The sequence below is a fragment of the Nycticebus coucang genome, chromosome 5, assembly GCF_027406575.1.
Source record: "Nycticebus coucang isolate mNycCou1 chromosome 5, mNycCou1.pri, whole genome shotgun sequence".
NCBI classification, from domain to species: domain Eukaryota; kingdom Metazoa; phylum Chordata; class Mammalia; order Primates; family Lorisidae; genus Nycticebus; species Nycticebus coucang.
Genome location: NC_069784.1, coordinates 85,924,184 through 85,942,678, shown reverse-complemented (window position 1 = coordinate 85,942,678; position 18,495 = coordinate 85,924,184). Strand labels below are relative to the sequence as shown.

Below are 18,495 nucleotides of genomic sequence, written 5' to 3'. Positions count from 1 at the left end.
TTGTGTATGTTCAATGTATACTTTGGCACTACAGGTGTTATAAGATAAGGGAGTCTGGAATCTCAGTTTGTACCTTCCCCTCACAACCAAGTGGACAACTATGCAGTTCTGAGATAAGCTCCAGGCAGACACAAACACTTGAGCAGCGAGCTCCATGGAGACCCTGTAAGCAAACCTGATCTCCCCACCTGTCAGATTACCAGGCATGCGGGGAGGAGAAGGCAGGTGCTGCTTGGTGGCTCAATGCCCTTAAAGCCCTTCCCATTTGGCCACGTTCAAGTAAGAAGAGTCAGCCAGACACAGTGAATTCACATTTCTAGGTCATCTTCCTGCCCGCTCTTTTCCAGATTTTCTGAGCACTAAACTTTCGTTGAAAAATGCATTCTGTTATTTGATATCCAGCTTTCCCAAGCTGCTTAGCGCTAAGCAGTGTTGGCCCAAGCACTTTGCAGTTCCTTTTTCAGCCCAGGGCTTTGGTTGGATTTGGTGGTTTTAGCAAAATCTCTGTTGTTGTTGTTTTTTAATCTCATGTCAAGACTATGTTACTTCTTGAGGCCCAGCCTATAGTTAATCTACACACAAACCATGTTAATTCTAAATTGGGTTAGACAAGATAATAAGAATAGCAAAATTGCTATAAGAGAAATGCAGTCTGAAGTTTCAAAGTAAATATAGCAAAACAAAAAGTGCCATATTACGTTGGGTATTCAATTTTAACCTGTACTGGAAAGAGTACTCACGGCTGACTCGATACAAATTTAGATCTATGATTCAAATTTTTTGACTGTGACCCATAGTAAGAATAATTTTATGTCATAATTTCATATACATATACTTAAAAGATACTCACATGCAAATAACAAATGTTTCCGGATAGAATACATACCCTTACTACATGTAATGTGTCCTGATATTTTCTTTCTTTGCTACTTTATTTTTTAACAATGCTGGTCACAACCAACTATACTGATTTTATAACCCACAATGTGAAAAGCGCTGTTTTATATAACCCATCGTTCTTAAGCTTCTTTGTGCATGGCACATTTCAAAATTTAGTGAGAAATTTGGGGGCAAGGTCTTAGAAAGGGTTAAAAGACTTAAAACAATTAGTCTGTGATTTTTAAAGATTGTGTTATAAAACTCAATCACTGTTATAGTTTAAGTGTCTTGCACCATCCATAAAAGCTTCCTTCCCCTATGGTCAGTGCCAGCTAGCTATGTAAGGAATTTATTATTGCCCTGACTATTCTCTCATAAGGTACAGTCCTCTTGTTCCAGAAGCACCTGATAGCTCTTTGGCACAGGTTTCATGACGTGATCCTCCAACTTGAACACTGGGCCCCTCTACTTGTCACAAAATCTGGGTGCCATGTTCCACACACCACAGCCTAACTTACTTCTTGTTTGTAACAATAAACCACACACACCGGCCATCAGCTGCCAGCCCTCCCCTCCCCCAGAGGAGCTCACCACTTAGAAAGCGCAAGCCCAACACACCACTGATAAATTCATAGGACGTAACTTCAGTCTGCTGGGAAGTCTCAGACAATACTCTTCTTAAGCCACTTTCCAGAAAGCCTGTCAATGTGCTTCTTTTCTTCTAGTCACTCAGCAAGAAAAAGTTAGGCAGATGATATTACTTTGTTACTCCCAAATCCAATGAAGCTCCGGGTTGAAGAGGGAACTGCAAAATGCTTGGGCCACACTGCTCAGCCCTAAGCAGCTAAAATGGAATAACTGCCATTATTTCTACACACACACCAAAAAAACAAACAAACAAAAAAAAACAGTGCTCATACTTTAGCATGGGTGTTTGTGATTTAATAGCTCATCCTGTTTTCAAAATGGCCAGTGTTTTAAGAGAAGTGAAACTCCAAGATACTCTCATACACGTGTCCATTTCACTTGCAGCAGCCCAGCTGTCCAGACAGCTATGAGTGTGTCAGCAGGGTCCGAGTGCCCACTGCTGGGAGGAAAGCCAGGAGGCAGCAGATTCCCCTCAGAGCCCCCGAGGCCCAGTCCCCAGGCTCACAGGTGCTCTTGGTCACATGAGCATCTGTGATTCTGTGTACTGTGTGTGATTCAGCTCCCTGACCAAACTGTTTATCCGTTGTCATCCATGCCACAGTCCCCTTCCATGGGACCGGGTGGGGTGAGGGTGTACTGTGTCGCGGAACAGCAGGGAAAGACAAGGCTCATTGTCTCATGAAAAGTCCTGGCTTTGCTACAGTATGACCTTGGGCAAGTCATTTACCCTCCTAGGCCTACTTTCTTTACTTGTCATCTAGCTAATGACCTCAGAGAGATCTTGGGAAAATAGAATGAGCATCCCTTTGGAAGGATATCACACTACCAAAACAAAGGTGCCGCTATTGTTAGCCCCGCCAGAGGCATCTGCCACACACCTTCTTTCTTTGTATGAGGCAATATCCTTTTCCTAACGTGGCTTAGTGGGAGTGGGGAAATCAAATAAAACTTACAAAACGATAATACAGGAGAAATTACACAGTTCATGTTGAAAACTACTCAAGAAGTACAGATTTGCTATGATTAGACCACAACTGTGGGATGGAAGAGCTATCCAAGAAGGGCTTCCAGGGACGGGCAGCACTTGGCCAGCCGGAGAGAGAGCCTGGGGTGTGCAAAGCCAGAGGGTGCAGAGACATGAGCCAACGCCCAGCTGGACTGTCAGAGCGCGGTTGGCCCTGCGCAGCTGTGGGTTCTTGCAGATGGAAATGATTTGAAAAAATTAAATAACAACAATAAAAATACAAAATTTAAAAAACACAGCATAACTATATAGCCTGTACATCGCATTAGGTATCTTACAATATTCAGGTGTGGCTTCTGTGCAAATACTACATCATTTTATATAAGGGAGGTGAGCGTCCCTGGGTCAGGCACCGGAGGGGGTCTGAGGACCAACACCCAGCAGACACTGAGGAGTGACTGTTCCACTAAACCAAGGCCTTCCAGGTGCTGCCCTGCTGGGAAGCCACCATCCCACACCTGCTTCTGAGCCATCTGTGTCACGTGGCCCCCTTATCCTGGTTATTTCTGGCTGATTGCCCCAGATGGAGGTAACAAAGGAAGCCCCAGGAAGCCTGTCAGAGGCAGCCACTGCCTGCAGGAGCCTTACAACACAGCAAGGTGACACAGGGCCGCTCGCTTCTTCTCCCTGCACGGGAGACACAGAGAAGGGCCCAAAAGAGGCGACCCAGAGAGATGCACAGAGTGCAGCTGGGGCGAGCCTGGAGGGCGCTGGAGGGAGAGAAGAGCCACCGCAGAGCTGGATCTCCAGAGCAGGGGAGCCCAGGGCGGAGTGCGGGGAAGGGAGTCCACTCAGGACTCTGGGTTTTGAGTGGCGCTCTGGAAAGCTCTGGGCACTATCTTGTTTCCTGGCTTCCTTCTTCTGCAGACATCCTCCTCTTAGACTCCTCCACTAACCCGGGCAGAGGTTCTCAGCCCTGGCTATGGATCAGCCTCACCTGTGGGACTTCTTAACACATAGATTCTCAGCCTCACCCCAGAGCCAAATTCTGAGGGATGGGGCAAGGAAGATGTTGATTCCGATGCTCTGCAACCACTGAAAACTGAATTAAGGCAACCTGAGGTAGCATGATGTTTACAGAGCAGACCATGAACCTCAATTTTAAATCATGCTCATTTGTATTCTTACTGTGTTTTAAAACACATACACAAAATTGTATTTACTTGGAAAAAGCAAATTTCACATCGGCCTAGCAAAATTAATTCTTTCAAATAACTTTTGAGTTTCAGTGCCTTTTCAATAATATATCATTACAACTCTTAAGAGTTTACATAGCACTGTGGCCATTTTTTCAGGACTTGCTGCATATCAGGCACTGTCTTAAGCTCTTTGTACTCATCTGCTCATTTGTCACCTTACAACCGGCAAGGTGGACGTTACAAGTCCCCATTTTGGAGATGATGAAGTATAATTTCAGAGAGGTTAAACCCAAGGTTTAAAAACTCGCAAATGGGCTGGTGGCTCACACCTGTAATCCCAGCACTTTGGAAGGCCAAGGCAGGAGGTTGGCTTGAGGCCATCCTGAACAACATAGTGAGAACTCATTCCTAAAAAAAGTGTTTTTCAAAATTAGCCAAGCCTGATGGTGTGTGCCTGTAGTCGTAGCTACTTGGGAGGCTGAGGCAGGAGGATCACTTGAGCTCAGGAATTTGAGGCTGTAGTGATCTACGAAAACACAAGCCTGGACAACAGAATAAGACTCTGTCTCAATAAAGGAAAAAAAGAAAAGAGAAAAGAACCTTGTAAGGGATAAGATGAGAACTTAAATTCAGAACTGTCTGACTACAAGCCTTCAGGGTCTTCCCATTATGTTCTCAGGATGCTTACTGGACAGGGGTCATGTTCCCATTTTAGAGATGAAAAGACAGATTATGATAGGTTCTTTTGTCCGAATCACACCACTAATGAGAGCCAGAGGATTCGAGCCCATAGCTCTGTGTCACACCAAGCCTTTCCACACAGCCTCACTGACCCAGCGTGTGGCGGAAGTGATGGGTACATCTCCTTCATTTTGGGAAAAGGATAACTGAAAGCATTCAACTCATTTACTGACCCAAATGATTGTTTTAGACTAACACAGGATGAAAAATATCTTACCTTTCAAGGATATGGACCCAATTGTAATGTCAATGTTTGGATGCATTTAAAAGCATAACCGAGTGGCTTGTAGCTCTATTTTCTCAATTACAACAGTGTCTGTATACTTTTAAACAACAGAAATACACACACATTGATTTTTTTTATATTTATGCACTCTATACAAAATGCAAAAAAAGCCATTGAAGAAATCATGACATTTGATTTTACCTCATCCAATGAGTTAAAAGTCCTTCTGTCCCTATTGTAAATAACATTCTGCCTCTTCTAGATAGTTCCAAACTATAATAATTTTAACATACTCTCCTTGTTTATAGAAATATAGTCACCCAGATACATAACTGATCTTTATCCTTACAGTTCATGGAAAAAGACTTTTTAATCTCCCTCTGTTAAAACTCTGACCCACCATATCAGGAGTCTTACCTAAAAATGATGACAACAGCACCACGAGTTTGTTAGCATCTTCATCTCCAAAACAGGATGAAGCATTAGTGATATTTTCGCTGAAGTTCCATAAAGTTTTGCAAACCAAGCAGGCCAGCTGCCAATCAGTGGGACCAAAATCTCTTAAACAATCCACTAACCTGAGTTAATAAAAGTCAAATCAAGAAGTTAGTAGGTCATAATCTGTTTTTAATTATAATGTTTTTAAAAAAAAATTTTTTTTTTTTTTTTTGCAGTTTTTGGCCGGGGCTAGGTTTGAACCCACCACCTCCGGCATATGGGGCCAGAGTCCTACCCCTTTGAGCCACAGGCACCACCCTTAATTATAATGTTTTTAGCACAAAGATATTTAATATGAGTTATACGTAATTCAGTGATTTTTTAAATTTTCCTATCTACAAATTGAAGTGACTATAAAAGTAGCAATAATCTACTTCTGAATTATTTTAGGTGTACAATGGAATCTAAATCCTCTCTTTAGTCCCTGCCTGGGACTTCCAAATGTTGAGATATACCTTTGTCCCAGTGGAATGACCCGACGAGCCCAAGCTCCATACCTGAACGAGTCAGGTCTCCATACCTGGAAACTTACTTTTTAATGCCACCTCCTTCTTTTAGGATGACACGCTTGTCTTTATCCACAGTGAGATTTAGGAGAACACCACAGGCAGAAAAACAAATGTCCTGATGCTTAGCATCCAGCAAGGCGATCATGAACTTGTGTACTGGGGAGGCAGAGAACAAATGCAGACCAGTGAAAGCTCAGGGTTCTCAGCTGCCTCTTGTTTTACAAATGGCACCAGGAAGTGGGGCATGGCTTGAAAACTGAAACCCCTACTAAGGAACCTATTCTTCTTAACGCTCTATGCTTCACCCAGCAGTGGGTTTCCCTACACCCACCACTTCAGGGCCTGTTTTCCAGGTACTGCTAAACCTGGCCCAGGTAGCAGCTCCCTCTCCAGGGTAGTGACAGACTACCAGCTGGTGGAAAGGAGAGAACACAGGTAACATTAATCTCTAACTGCTGGTTATTCTCAAGGGTCTCTCTGAACCTTCGGCATAACTATCTTTAAATATACAGCTGGGTGTTGGTGAGTTGGCTCCTGGTGAGATCATTCTCGAAGTCTCCCAGGGCCATGTGTAAGACTCAGATTGCTGGAAACCGACTTGTGCCAAGGCAGGGCTTCCAGTGTAGTGATGTCTCCTGTCCCAGGGGAATCCTTTTCCCCTACTCCTAGGAAATCCAACTGGAAACTGTCCTGGTTTCCCATCCCCCACGGCAGGGCTGAGCAAAGGGTTGGAGGAGAGAGAACAAGGTGTGTGCTCTGCCTCCTTCCACTGGACTGAGCACCTGAGGGGCCTCCCTGCCCTGCCTGGGCCCTGCTGACTGCTTTGGAAGTGAGCTTGGCAAAGGCTACATCACATACCCATGCCTTCTGAGGAGTCTAACGTGCACACCAAAATGTTCACAGTTATCCTGGAGTAGAGAGATAACGAGTGACAGTTTGCTGCTCCTGCTTTTTCTGTCTGCATTATCTGAATTTCTGTTATGAGCGTGGACCATTAAGCTTTTAAAATTATTCTTAAATGAAATATTTGAGACAAAGCGTGTGGTTGGCATAAACACTTCAGTAACAGCCATCCATTACACTCAAAACAACACGTTCTACATGTAAATATATACAATTCGTATTTACCAATTAAAAACAAAAAGTAAAAACACTGCAGATCCAATTTTATGTTTTTAGACATCCCTTTCCCTCCAAAGGTAAATTCTGTCCGAAGGGTGGAGTTTACCATTTCCAAATCCAATTACACTTCATCCCATTATAACATGAATACACATGAATGATCAATACCCAAGACAGATCTCATGTTTTAAAGCTACTTGTCAGCATTCTTCTGTATATATCCTCTTATTGTAACTGTTTTACACCTGCACTGTGTGTTTGAGATTGACCCCTGTGGCTACGTGGCTACTGAGTTCATTTATTTTAGATGCTGTAGAACATTTTGTTACATGAATATTACACAAAGTATTTATCCTCTTGCCTGGTGATGGACATCTAAATTGTTTTCACTTTTTGTTATAACGAACAAAATGTAATGGACATTTCGTACATGAAAAAGAATGTCTCTTGAGTCCATTCCCATGGGCAGAAATGACGAATGCAGATTGTTTGTTTCCAATAGACACACATGAATACACACCCCCTGTCCCTGAGCGCAGAGGCCATTCACAGGGAGAGGGGACACTGCTGGAGTCCATCCTGACATCCTGAGCCAGGGGCCTCACACTCAGGGCACAAGGTAAGCACTATGCATCCTACATAGCTCGAAGCAGAGTGAACGTAATGCTGCAATGACCCAAGCTCCAGAAGAAGCACTCAGCTGACTGGTGTCAAGAAGTATGCATTGATGAACTTAAGCGTCATTAACTCACCATTGTTCTGCACAATGAAATTGCAGATATCTTGGTCCTGGGAGAGATTTCCAAAAACGCGCACAGCCTCCAGGATTCCATCCATGTTGTTACTCACAAGAAGCTTCAAGAGCACTAGATTTGGCGATCAAAGAAATAAAATGAGTGAATTTAAGTTTGAATTTAAGGCTGATGAAAACCAATACTGTACTGAATCCTGGTCATTTAAAAGTTGAATGTGGTAATAAATCCTAACTGTAAGGGACTCAAGCAAGAACGAAGAAACCAATTTTTCCATAGTCTTATTTCCCTATGCTCTGATTTCTTAAAATCAGATCAGGCTCTAAGTCTTTGTACCAGAAGACAGAAGATATTAATGCCCCCACTTCTGTATTTAGTTAGTAAAATTAAAACCTTAAATGAGCATTTATTTCTCCAAACCCCACTCTGAACCTTACATTCAGCAATATATAGCTTTTTGCCTCGAATTACGGAATTCTTCTCTTGGTAATAAGATAAATTGTTGATCGTTGCTGCCGTATTGATCACCAGCTCCTCACAATCATCAAGTGCCTTGTATTCTGAAACAAAGCGGGGACATGGGAGTCAGAGACTCGTTGCAGGTGTAGAACCAAGGACATCATAACTGTGGCAACAGCACTGCCAGGGACTCTTTATTCTTCCCGATTCTTCCTGCAGAGAAGTGTACCATATGCAAGGGACCACTTCTGGCCAGGCAGGGAGGACACTCCAAGGTCAATCCTTGCAGCCAGGAGGCCTGGAAAAGCCCAGCTGATCTAAGTAAGGCCCTGTGTGGGAAGTAAAGCAAAGGGGCCAACACCCCAGTGAGGGAGCTGTGTCTAATCCCCCCGTTAACCCCATCCTGGGGAGCTCCCAGGGGCTCTACTAGCTGATTCCACACTCTTCCACACCTCTGCCTCCCAGCAGAATAATCCATCCATGACTATCAAGCTGTCTTCCAAACACAGACTCAGATCCCTTCCAACCGCCTCTACCAGCCCACCTCTCATTCCTAACAGCTTCTTTTCTGCCTCTTTTGCCTCCCTAAGTCTATTCTCAAAACTAGTCAGGTGGTAACCCAGAAATGGCTCCACCTTATTTAGCCCACAGGCCCCACCTGGGCCGCCCCAGGGCTTACCTTGCTTGCCTCACCTGCTACTTTGGCCTCCAGCCCCAGTGCTAGAGGGTGGGTGACAGATTCACCCAGGCTGGAGTACAGTGGCATGATCTGGGCCCACTGTAGCCTCAAACTTCTGGGCTTAAGAGATCTCTCAGCTCAGCTTCCCAAGGTGCTGGGACTACAAGCGTGAGCCACCATACCGGGCCTCCTACACCTGTGAGCTCATCAGCACAACCCTGCCCAAGACCCTCTGCACTGTGAATTTCTCTGTCTGCAGAGCACTCTTCCTCCAGTGCCCTCTCGGCCCCTCCCTCACATCCTTCCATCAGCACTTGGATGCCACCTTGTAGAGCACACTTCCCTTAACTGTCCCATATGGCCCCCCCGTATGCAGTAGCATCTGCCATTCTCTTCCTCCTTACCCTGCTTTGATTTTTCTGCAGGGCACATGTGACCAGCTAGTGTTATATGGGAACACGCCAGCTCCTTGAGGACGAGGGGTCTGTCTGTTTTATTCATGGCTGTGTTCCCAGCACCTAGAACAGTGTCCGGCACTAATGAGGTACTGAAAGCAATACTGAATGAACAAAGGAGTGAATGGACACTTGAGCTCAGCACGTCAGACCCTCAGTGATCCTGGCCTTGGCTCCCAACCAGTCTCCAGAAACATCTCTTGATTGCTCTGCCACAGTGCAGGGAAGAGCTGATGTGGGCATGCAGTCGGGACCATTCCAGATGATGGCGACAGAGCTTAGATGTGGAGGACGGTGGAGATGGGGCAGAGGAGACAGACTGTACTTAGAGGAGACCCACTGCGGTGTGAGGGAGAAGAGCCACCCAATGGGTCCTGGGTTCGGGGCTTACATAACTGGGTTGATGTTGACCACATTCACTGCATGAAGGAAGAGGGCCAAGTTGATGGGGAGATCATGAGTTCAGCTTCAGATATTCTGTGGTGCTTATGAAGCAGCCACAGGAGGCCAGTAGGCAATTGGACAGAACAGGTGTCCTCAAGCTTTTTAAAGAGGGGATCAGTTCACTGTCCCTCAGACCGTTGGAGGGCCGGACTATAGTTTTAAAAAAAAAAAAACTCTGAACAAATTCCTATGCACACTGCACATATCTTATTTTGAAGTAAAAAACAAAACGGGAACAAACACAATTCACACCACTTCATGTGGCCCGCGGGCCGCAGTTTGAGGACGCCTGGGATAGAAGGTTCTGGGGATCAGAGGAACAGTCATGAGCCTGGTGATACTGAACTAGTCACAGCAACTTGCACAGCCTCCGCCTTTCACCTCCTGCCCTGAGCAGGTCCACCAGGTGCTGGAGCGCCTGCCCAGCTCCACCTGGGCATCGCCTGCTCCGGAAGGCCAGGGGGGCAGCCCACAGCGTCTCTCTAGTGTTTCACTGGCTAGAAAGTGCCTGTTAACTCCTGTATGAAACCCAAGTTCCTCAGAAACAAGGTGGGGCTAGGAGCTGAGTGAGCGGATGCTGCCAGCTCTTAAATTCCCTTTGTTATCATCCCTTTTAGACCTTCTTTTCCTTTTCATTAAAGAGAATAGCCTTTTTATAACTTACTACATGCAAAGGAAGACTTCTCCTGGGCCACAGACATGGCCCGGGCACTAGCTCTCTCCCTTCTGCCGTGGGCCCTCACCCACAGCAGTCCACACAGGGCCCATACATGAGAAACTCAGTGAACCCTTGCAGAGAGAAAGAATAAGTGAGGCCCTAACTGCCTGCTTTTCAGTTTACATACACAGGAAGGAAATAGGAACTGTATAATCTTGGACTTTGGTGTGGATTCTACAGCAAGGTGTTATGCTAGTGGCCTCAGTTTTCCAGGGGACCTATGAAAGGATCCAAATTATTTTTGAGGGAGATAAGGTAAAAGATGGAACAGGCGGCCACCAAAAGTATCTCCCTTTTCTTTAGCCATGACTCTTGAGTGGAATCCTGGTGCTTCTACTCTCTGGCCGTGTGACCTTGACCTTTACCCTTCCTGGGCTTTAGATTCCTTGACTGTCGAGTGGGGGTGATAATTGCACCTGCATTAGAGAGTTGTTGTTATAAAGTTTAAATAAATTAATATTCACCAAGGGCTTAAAAGAGTGTATAGTGGGCACCAAGTAAATGTTTGTTAAATTGGGAATGACAGCTCACAGGGAGCCATGCAGGTGAACGTCTAACTCTTAGGCCAGGAGTTAGACTCTTTCACACCAGACTGATGGTGCTGGATCAGGAACAGTGGTTAGGGATATTTTTTTCTCTTGTCTTTATAGAAGAATTCATAAGCTTGCCCGAAAATGCAGGGTAGCTCTGAGGTGTCCCCACCTCTTGTGGCCCACACATTTGGGCAGGAATGGCATCTGGGGCGAGTGGATAGGCACTCACAGCTACCCAGCAGCTACCATGAACAGCCCCCAGCACTTCATGTGCATTTAACCCCATGAAAGTCAATCACAAGCATTTAAACCCCCAATAATTCATTTTCCAAAGGTGCATCTGTCTCAGTCATCAAGGGCTGCCATAACAAAATACCATCAACTGGGTAGCTTGAACCAACAGAAATTTATTTTCTCACAGTTGTGGAGGATGAAAGCCACAGATCAGTGTGCCAGCAAGGCCAGGTTGTAGTGGGGGCTCTCTTCCTGGCTTGTGGACAGCTGCCTTCTCCCTATGTCCTCACATGACAGAGAGAGAGGGAGAGCCCTAGTGTCTTTTCTTCTAAGGGCTTTGATCTCATCATGAGGGCCCCACATCATGACCTCATGTAAGCCTAATTAGCTCCCAAAGGCTGTATCTCCAAATATCATGTTGAGGGTTAGTACTTCAACAGATTGATTGAGTGAAAAGGCGACTTGCAAAAATATTAACAGGAAAATATCTAATTCTGCAATTTCCTAGTAATAGTTAAAGATTGATCTTATGAGTTCTCTCACTAACAGGTCCCCCACCAGGAACTGTTTTGCACAACTTCGGAGAAGAGCTGCTGGAGACCAGATGTAAATCTTTCTCTTTCAAGATTGCTTTTAAGAATCTGCTTTTACAGAGTTCCTGACTGAACAGCAGCAGAACGAGTTTCAGGTCTCAATCATATCTGAAGGGCAGAGTTACATCTCCTGTGATAATCCTGGCTCCAAGGAAAGACGGGGGAGCCAGCTCTTGGGCAGGGACATCCAGCCCAGCTTCAGTTTCTGTTCTCTGCCTGCTGCCAAGATGAAAGAAAGGTGTGGATGCAGCAGTCTCTCCACTGGACTTGCGGATCTACAAGCCTCGAAAAGAGCCTCAGAGCTGGTGTTTGAGGCCAGCACACTCTTCCTTTTTCCACCTCATGTTGGGTCTTTTCCACCCAGGGAAAAGTAAATAAACTTCTTTCTGTCCTCATTTTTGTCTTGGGAAATCTTTCCCAATACTCACACGCACTAGCTCTCCACCTAACATTGAGGGGGTCAAAAGAGAATACTGAAGTTCAATACTTTGCCTGACTCCACAGAGCAAGCATCTGGATCCAGGTCTGCCTGGAACCCTACTGTCCCACTATTTACATAGCACCCTGCTCAAGCCAAGGACACAGCATTACTGAGCTCCCATTAGAACTGATTGGGACAATAAATCTGCCTCCATAAAGCCTGAGACAACCATATGACCCTCTATAACTGACTCATGGATGTAAGAGAATCTGCAATTTGTAACTTGCCACTAAGTCAGCAAATCTCTGAGACTAGGGGCTTTCAGAGAGGGCTGGTTTTTACTAGAAATATTTTTAATTTTTCAAAAAGCCTCTGCAATGAGACTGTTTTCTCTAGGCGAGTCCTGGGACATAGGCACCTGCTCCGTGAAGGATACAGGGCTGCAGACAGGTAAAAAACAAATGACCCCTAGGGATGCCTTTCCCAAGTGACTGGGGGATAGTACTGTAGGACCAGAGCCATCAAGCTGGGAGGAGTGCTCAGTTCTGAGGATAAACAGGGCAGCAGCTGCTCTGACCTCAGTGAGCATAACCAGACCAGTGGGTGGGCCCCTTCAAGGTTCACAGCCACAGCCTGGTGCTGCCCTTGGGTTGCCCTAAGCAAGCTGCTTGGTCTATCAGAGAGGCAGGAGCCTTTTCCTAGAATCTGATCACCATTCCACACCGATGCAGATAGAGCAGGTGGGAATTCAACAGAGATCATTACAAGAGGACTTGGGAGAGTTCAGAAAATCCCCTAGCAGTTGAACTGTGTAAGGGGAAGGTGGAGGTGGGTGCCCTCCTATTGCTTTTATTTGGAGATAAAATCTTTCATGAAAGAGAACAGACAAGGGTTCGCCAGCTCACATAAACAACTACCCAAGATGTGGTAGGCTAGAGGCCCTGGCCAATCACAGGAGAGCAAGGTGTCTTCACTTTCGCTCAGCCTATATAGTTCCAAGCTCTGGCTCTGCAGAGACTATGGCGTTTCTCAAAGGGAGGTCACCACGCCCACCACCACCTGCAAAAAGATCAGCCCGGGGGGCTATTTAAAATGCAGATTCCTATTCATTTATTTTTGTTGTCATTGTGATTACTTTTGGAATCTTTATAAATTCTTTCCCATGGCCAATATGCTGTCAAGAGTGTTTCCCACACTTCTAGTTTTTGTAGTTTTGTGTCTTAGGTTTAATTCTTTTATCTATTACGAGTTAATTTTTGTAAGTGGTGAGAGGTGCAGGTCCAGTTTCAACCTTTTACATGTGGCTACCCAGTTCTCCTAGCATCATTTATTAAATAGGGATTCTTCCCCAGGATATTGTTTGGTTTATTGAAGGCCAGGTGGCACCATAAAGCTGGTTTCATCTCTAGGTTTTGGGTTCTATTCCATTAGATCTCTGTGTCTATTTTTATGCCAATACCAGACTGTTTTCGTTACTATGGACTTGCAGTATCTTATTAATCCAAAATAAAAATAAATAAATAAAAGGTAGATTCATGGGCTCTCCACCTAACCTCTGACAGTAGGACCAGGAATCTGTGCTTTTAATAAGCTCCCTGCATGAGCCTTGTATGCAAGCAAGTTTGAGAACCACCTGTTTAGTTTCACAGAAGAGCAAAGAAAAAACGCGGGCTATTCTTGAGTTTCGGTAAGCTCTGGGGCTACACTGGCCAGACTCACCTCGGAATCCTCCACATGACGAGGGCAGAGCCCTGGTGAAGGAGGCATGAAGCAGACAGGGTGCTGGCCAGGGGACCTGGGCTAGCCCTGGCTAACCATCTTATCCTGGGTCAAGTCTGCTTCCCAGCCTCTTTCTCCTGCCCCAACACATCATCTTCTTCAGAGTCAAAAGCAAGCTGTTCATTCTACCTTTAGTTTATGGGTAGAAATGTAATTTCTAAGTTCATGAATTATAGGTAAAACCAGGAATTTTCCCACTTTATCCATGAATATTAACAACGGTAAGAAAACAAATCATGCACGACTCTACTCCTTCACTGAGCTGTTCACAATCACATCTCGTGTCCCCAATCCAGGTGTTTGAGGTCTGGTCCTCAGGCCCTTCCCAGGTAGTTGCAGTCAGGTAAAGGAATGAAGCCTGCCATACAGGAGAGCAACTGTCTCAGGAGCCACAGAGGGTCCGTGGCTCCCCAAAGCCCTGGGTCTCAACATTTAATGGGCTGAAGACTCACCTAGGGGCAGGGGAAGAGTTAAAACGCAAATTTCCACCATGACAGCCATCATTCTCGCAGCCTGGCTGGCTCTGCAGCTGGGGCCAGGACACAGCGGGCACTGCCATGTCCCTGGCCATTCACGCTCCAAGACCTAGCCCACAAAGAACATCCAAACCTGATGGCCTACCAAACAGAAAAGCACTACTTCCTAGGACAGAGAAAATGGCTGTTGACCAAAGTGCCAGGTGTTGATCCTGTTGCAACGCCATTTAAACACTCTGCAGTACCTCTTCCCGTTAGAACGGGGTATCCAGTAAAAAGGGTGCACCCATGGCAAACAAGGGAATTCTAGAAACGCTGCTCTACATTTAGTTTGTGCCAACAGCCATCCAAAGGTGGTAACTGTCCTGGTGGACCAAAATTGCAAGCTGCACAATTGACAAAAGAGTCAGAACATCCTGATGAAGAACCAGGTTGGAATCTGCCCTCGACAAATGAGAAAATGATGAGTGACACAGCAACATGTTGGCTGCAGACCTGGAGCAGATGCATGGTGTCGCAACAGGTTCTGAGTAGCTCTGGAATACTCCAGCGGGATTTCTGATTGCCAGTCTTCCACTGCTCTGTTCATAGGATGCTCACAAGCACTACACCTTGCAGAAGACCAGGTGGATTGTTAGAGATGAGGGAAACAGGTGCAAAGGAAGGCGTGGGAAGCCCGGTCTCAGACGCAGCAGCAGAAATGCTTATTGAACAGGTTCAGAGTCGAATGACAAGTAGACACCTGCCCAGGAACAGAGATGTAGATCAAGGAAGGCTGGCACATTTACAAAATGATAAAGAATCCCTAGTTCTTCAGGTGAGTATGTCAACAGACTATATGGAGGCTCAAGGAGAGAAGATTAGAGATTTAGAGTTTGCTCTGGAGATGCAAGAAAGCAGCTGAATGCCATGAAAAAATGCCGCTGCTGGAGCTTCTGCGTAGGGCCTCTTCAGAAACCCAGAAGTCACATCTGATGGCCGGAATATGTAACTTAAAGTTCAAATTGTGGAGAAGGACAGATGTGATTATGAAGACACGTGTAGAGGCACAGAGGGGCTAATTCAGTGATTTGGGGCTATAAGTCTGTGAAATGGACAGTGAAAGACTTGCCTATGAAAGAAAGCTTCAATCAACCAAAGATGAACTGGCATCTTTAAAAGAACAGCTGGAAGAAAAGGAATCTGAAGTAAAAAGACAACAAGAAAACTTTGTTTGCAAGATGAATGGAGAAGGGATTTCAATCCTTGACAGAGATACTGAAGTCCTAAAAATGAAAAGGCTGTGGACTCTTTCAAATGAAGACAAGAATTGGAAAATAGAAGAGCTTCAACAGTGCCTGAACAGGTATGAGAACATGCAAGGTACAGTGGGACCAGACCAAGTAACAAAGCACACCTCTAGGAATGAGTTGCAGGATTAAGAAAGCATTTGCTGATAGTAAAGAAAGATTGTTGAAAGACTGAGCAATCACAACAGTGCCGCAGGATCTCTGACTGAGCAAACCAGAGATCTCAACAAGTAGAGGCCATGAGGCAGTATCAGGAAGAAAAACTTAGACACCTTGCAAGACCCTAACTGCAGCACACATGAGTCACGGGAATCCAGCCAGCCAACAGACCAGTCAGAGAACTACAGCAACAGAACAAGGGCAAACAGGCTCTATTCCAGTTCCGTCGTGACATGTCAGATACACGGAGTCTTTGTCTTAGAATGAAACTTCATTAGTTTCATGAAGTTCAGTTTCAAAAGCCCACCACCAACTCCAATAATGGCATCGCCCAGCTGTGACAGACACATTTAACACAAGTGTTCCCAAAGGGCTGCACACCAGCCTCTTGCAAGTTTCAATCCCTCCATTAATTAGCAGCATCTATAGATGTGGAAGCTTCTGAAAATTCAAAGTTGCCTCCTGAACCAGAGATTTCATTTGAAGAGAATGATGAAAAAATAACACTTGGTCCTCCTGTTAACACCCGGCTATGTGATAAGTCTTTTAACTTCTAGTCTGCAAAAATTCAGCAGCCTGGGAAATGGGAAGAAAGTGCAGTCAGATGGGGATAAACCTCTAGCAGAAAGCAGCCCATTCAGCAGCCTCCCTCCAAAGCTCCAGGACATGATGACAGCCTATGGCACTGGAAGAGCTAGCTCTTCTTTTGGCTGGGGCTTTTTAAAATCAAAAGTAACAAGAGGACAGCAAATGCCACCAAATTGGCTGAAACGGGAAAGGAAACGGCACAGCACCTAAGTCTGGCTGATGCATCTTCTCAGCCAAAAGGTTCAGAGAGGAACAGTTCCTTCCTGGTATCTCCACTGTCTCTGGATTCCAAAAAGAAATCCAGAGGTATCATGAAACTCTTTGGAAAACACGGGAGAAGTCAGTCAACAACATTCAATGCAGATGACATGTCTGAGTCTGAGTGGTCTTGAGATTTGGGACGGTCTAACAGTAACTTGGATATTCCATTTAACAAATGAATCCAAGGAACAAGTGTGCAGACTTCTACCTGAATTCTGGCAAGCACTGAATTACATCTGGCCAAACACTTTTGTAAGCTTCTCAATAAGATCTAGAGAAGAAAATTGGAATTAAGCATTTACTTCACCAAAAGAAACTCCAGCTGGCACTGCAAGTCCTGAGATCCAAAGAAGAAACCAGTCATAGATTTCACCTGGCCCCTATAGGGATGGGTGACATTGGCCTCCCCCAATGTCAGACACAGTTTCATGAAGGGCAGGTAGATGCTACATTATGTGACTGTAGATGACTTACTGTCTTTGAAGATTGTGAGAGGGCTATGCCATCTCAGTATTAAAAGTGCCAGCCAGGCTCGGTGCCCGAACCTCAGTGGTTAGGGCACCAGCCACATGCACCAGGACTGGTGGGTTCAAATCCAGCCCAGGCCAGCTAAACAACAATGACAACTACAGCCAAAAAAATAGCCAGGCATTGTGGCGGGCACCTGTAGTCCCAGCTACTTGGGAGGCTGAGGCAAGAGAATCACTTAAACCCAAGAGTTTGAGGTTGCTGTGAGCTGTGATGCCACGGCACTCTACTGAGGGCAACATAGTAAGACTCTTGTCTCAAAAAGAAAAGTACCATCGGGTCTTGAGAATCAATAACTTTTAACCAAACTGTCCATGGAGAATAGCATCACCCCATCAGCAATTCAGCGGTGGACCAACCATGGCATGATGGAGCAGCTATGCTCCGTGGGCTGGACAGAACATGTCCCTCCATCTCAGAGGCAGTGGTGTCCATGATGGGCTCATGGTTCAGAACTTCACTTTACTGAAGAAATAATAGCTCAGTTATTGAAAATCCTACCAAAGAAGACTTTGTTGCAAAGGCATTTGGCCACTCATTTCAACCTTCTGATCAGTGCTGAGGCCCAACACATGAAGTGAGAGGCCACGGGGTCATCGGACTATGTACGTCTAATAGCTACCGTCAAAGGGAAGCAGAAGAAACTTACTTTAGTCATTTTCAGTATCTGAGAAAGAAGAAACAAGAAAATGGTAAAGAATGTGTTTGTCCAGTGGAATTGGGACAGGCATCAGAAACCACATCTAACAAAAGATCTGAACCCGGTTTGGACACACGCCTGTATGGCGGAGATGATTTGGACTGGTTAGAGAAGCTGGAAGAGTCAGAAGGGACAGTGAGACAGGCCTACTCCAAAGGCATCAACAATCTGACGCACGTGTTAAAAGAATGTGACGTGTTTGAGGACTTTGCTGCCTGGTCCCCCAGTGCCAGCCTCACAGACGAAGATGGAGAATTTGACCCAGCACCTCGATGAACTTGAGGAGCTCTTACCTTTCCTCCACTTTCTTCTCCAAGACCTCACAGTATATATACAGCAAGCAACAGACTATATTATTTATGGCTCCAACTTCTGCTTATTGAGAAGTAGAAAAAGAAAACAGGAGAGACATGCTGATTTTAGAGTTGCCATGAAAAATAAGATGCTTACAGATGAGAGTGTAATTGTTTTCCCTCTACTTAAGGTAAGGATCTGTAAAGTGTTCTATTTAATAGTGTTGCATTTAAGATGAAAAAAGAAAGGCAAATTTCAAGACTCTAATGGTAGTTTACAGAATCAGTTTCTGGGTACCTTAGTGAGTCCCACAGCTGATTGTGGAGCGGTCAGATCTATCCCTGGCG

General features: G+C 45.3%; 1 protein-coding gene across 6 annotated transcripts in view; it reads right to left on the bottom strand.

Moving 5' to 3' along the window:
* The window catches only part of ARMC2 (armadillo repeat containing 2), a 121,971-nt gene that overhangs the window by 1,638 nt on the left and 101,838 nt on the right, over positions 1 to 18,495 (bottom strand). For all 6 annotated transcript variants that reach the window (XM_053592128.1, XM_053592131.1, XM_053592129.1 and 3 more), the window contains 4 exons: positions 7,976 to 8,098; positions 7,539 to 7,652; positions 5,688 to 5,820; positions 5,075 to 5,235 (listed from right to left, as the gene is read on the bottom strand). In XM_053592128.1, the coding sequence (XP_053448103.1) occupies positions 5,075 to 5,235; positions 5,688 to 5,820; positions 7,539 to 7,652; positions 7,976 to 8,098 (531 nt within the window). The remainder of the gene's footprint in view (positions 1 to 5,074; positions 5,236 to 5,687; positions 5,821 to 7,538; positions 7,653 to 7,975; positions 8,099 to 18,495) is intronic.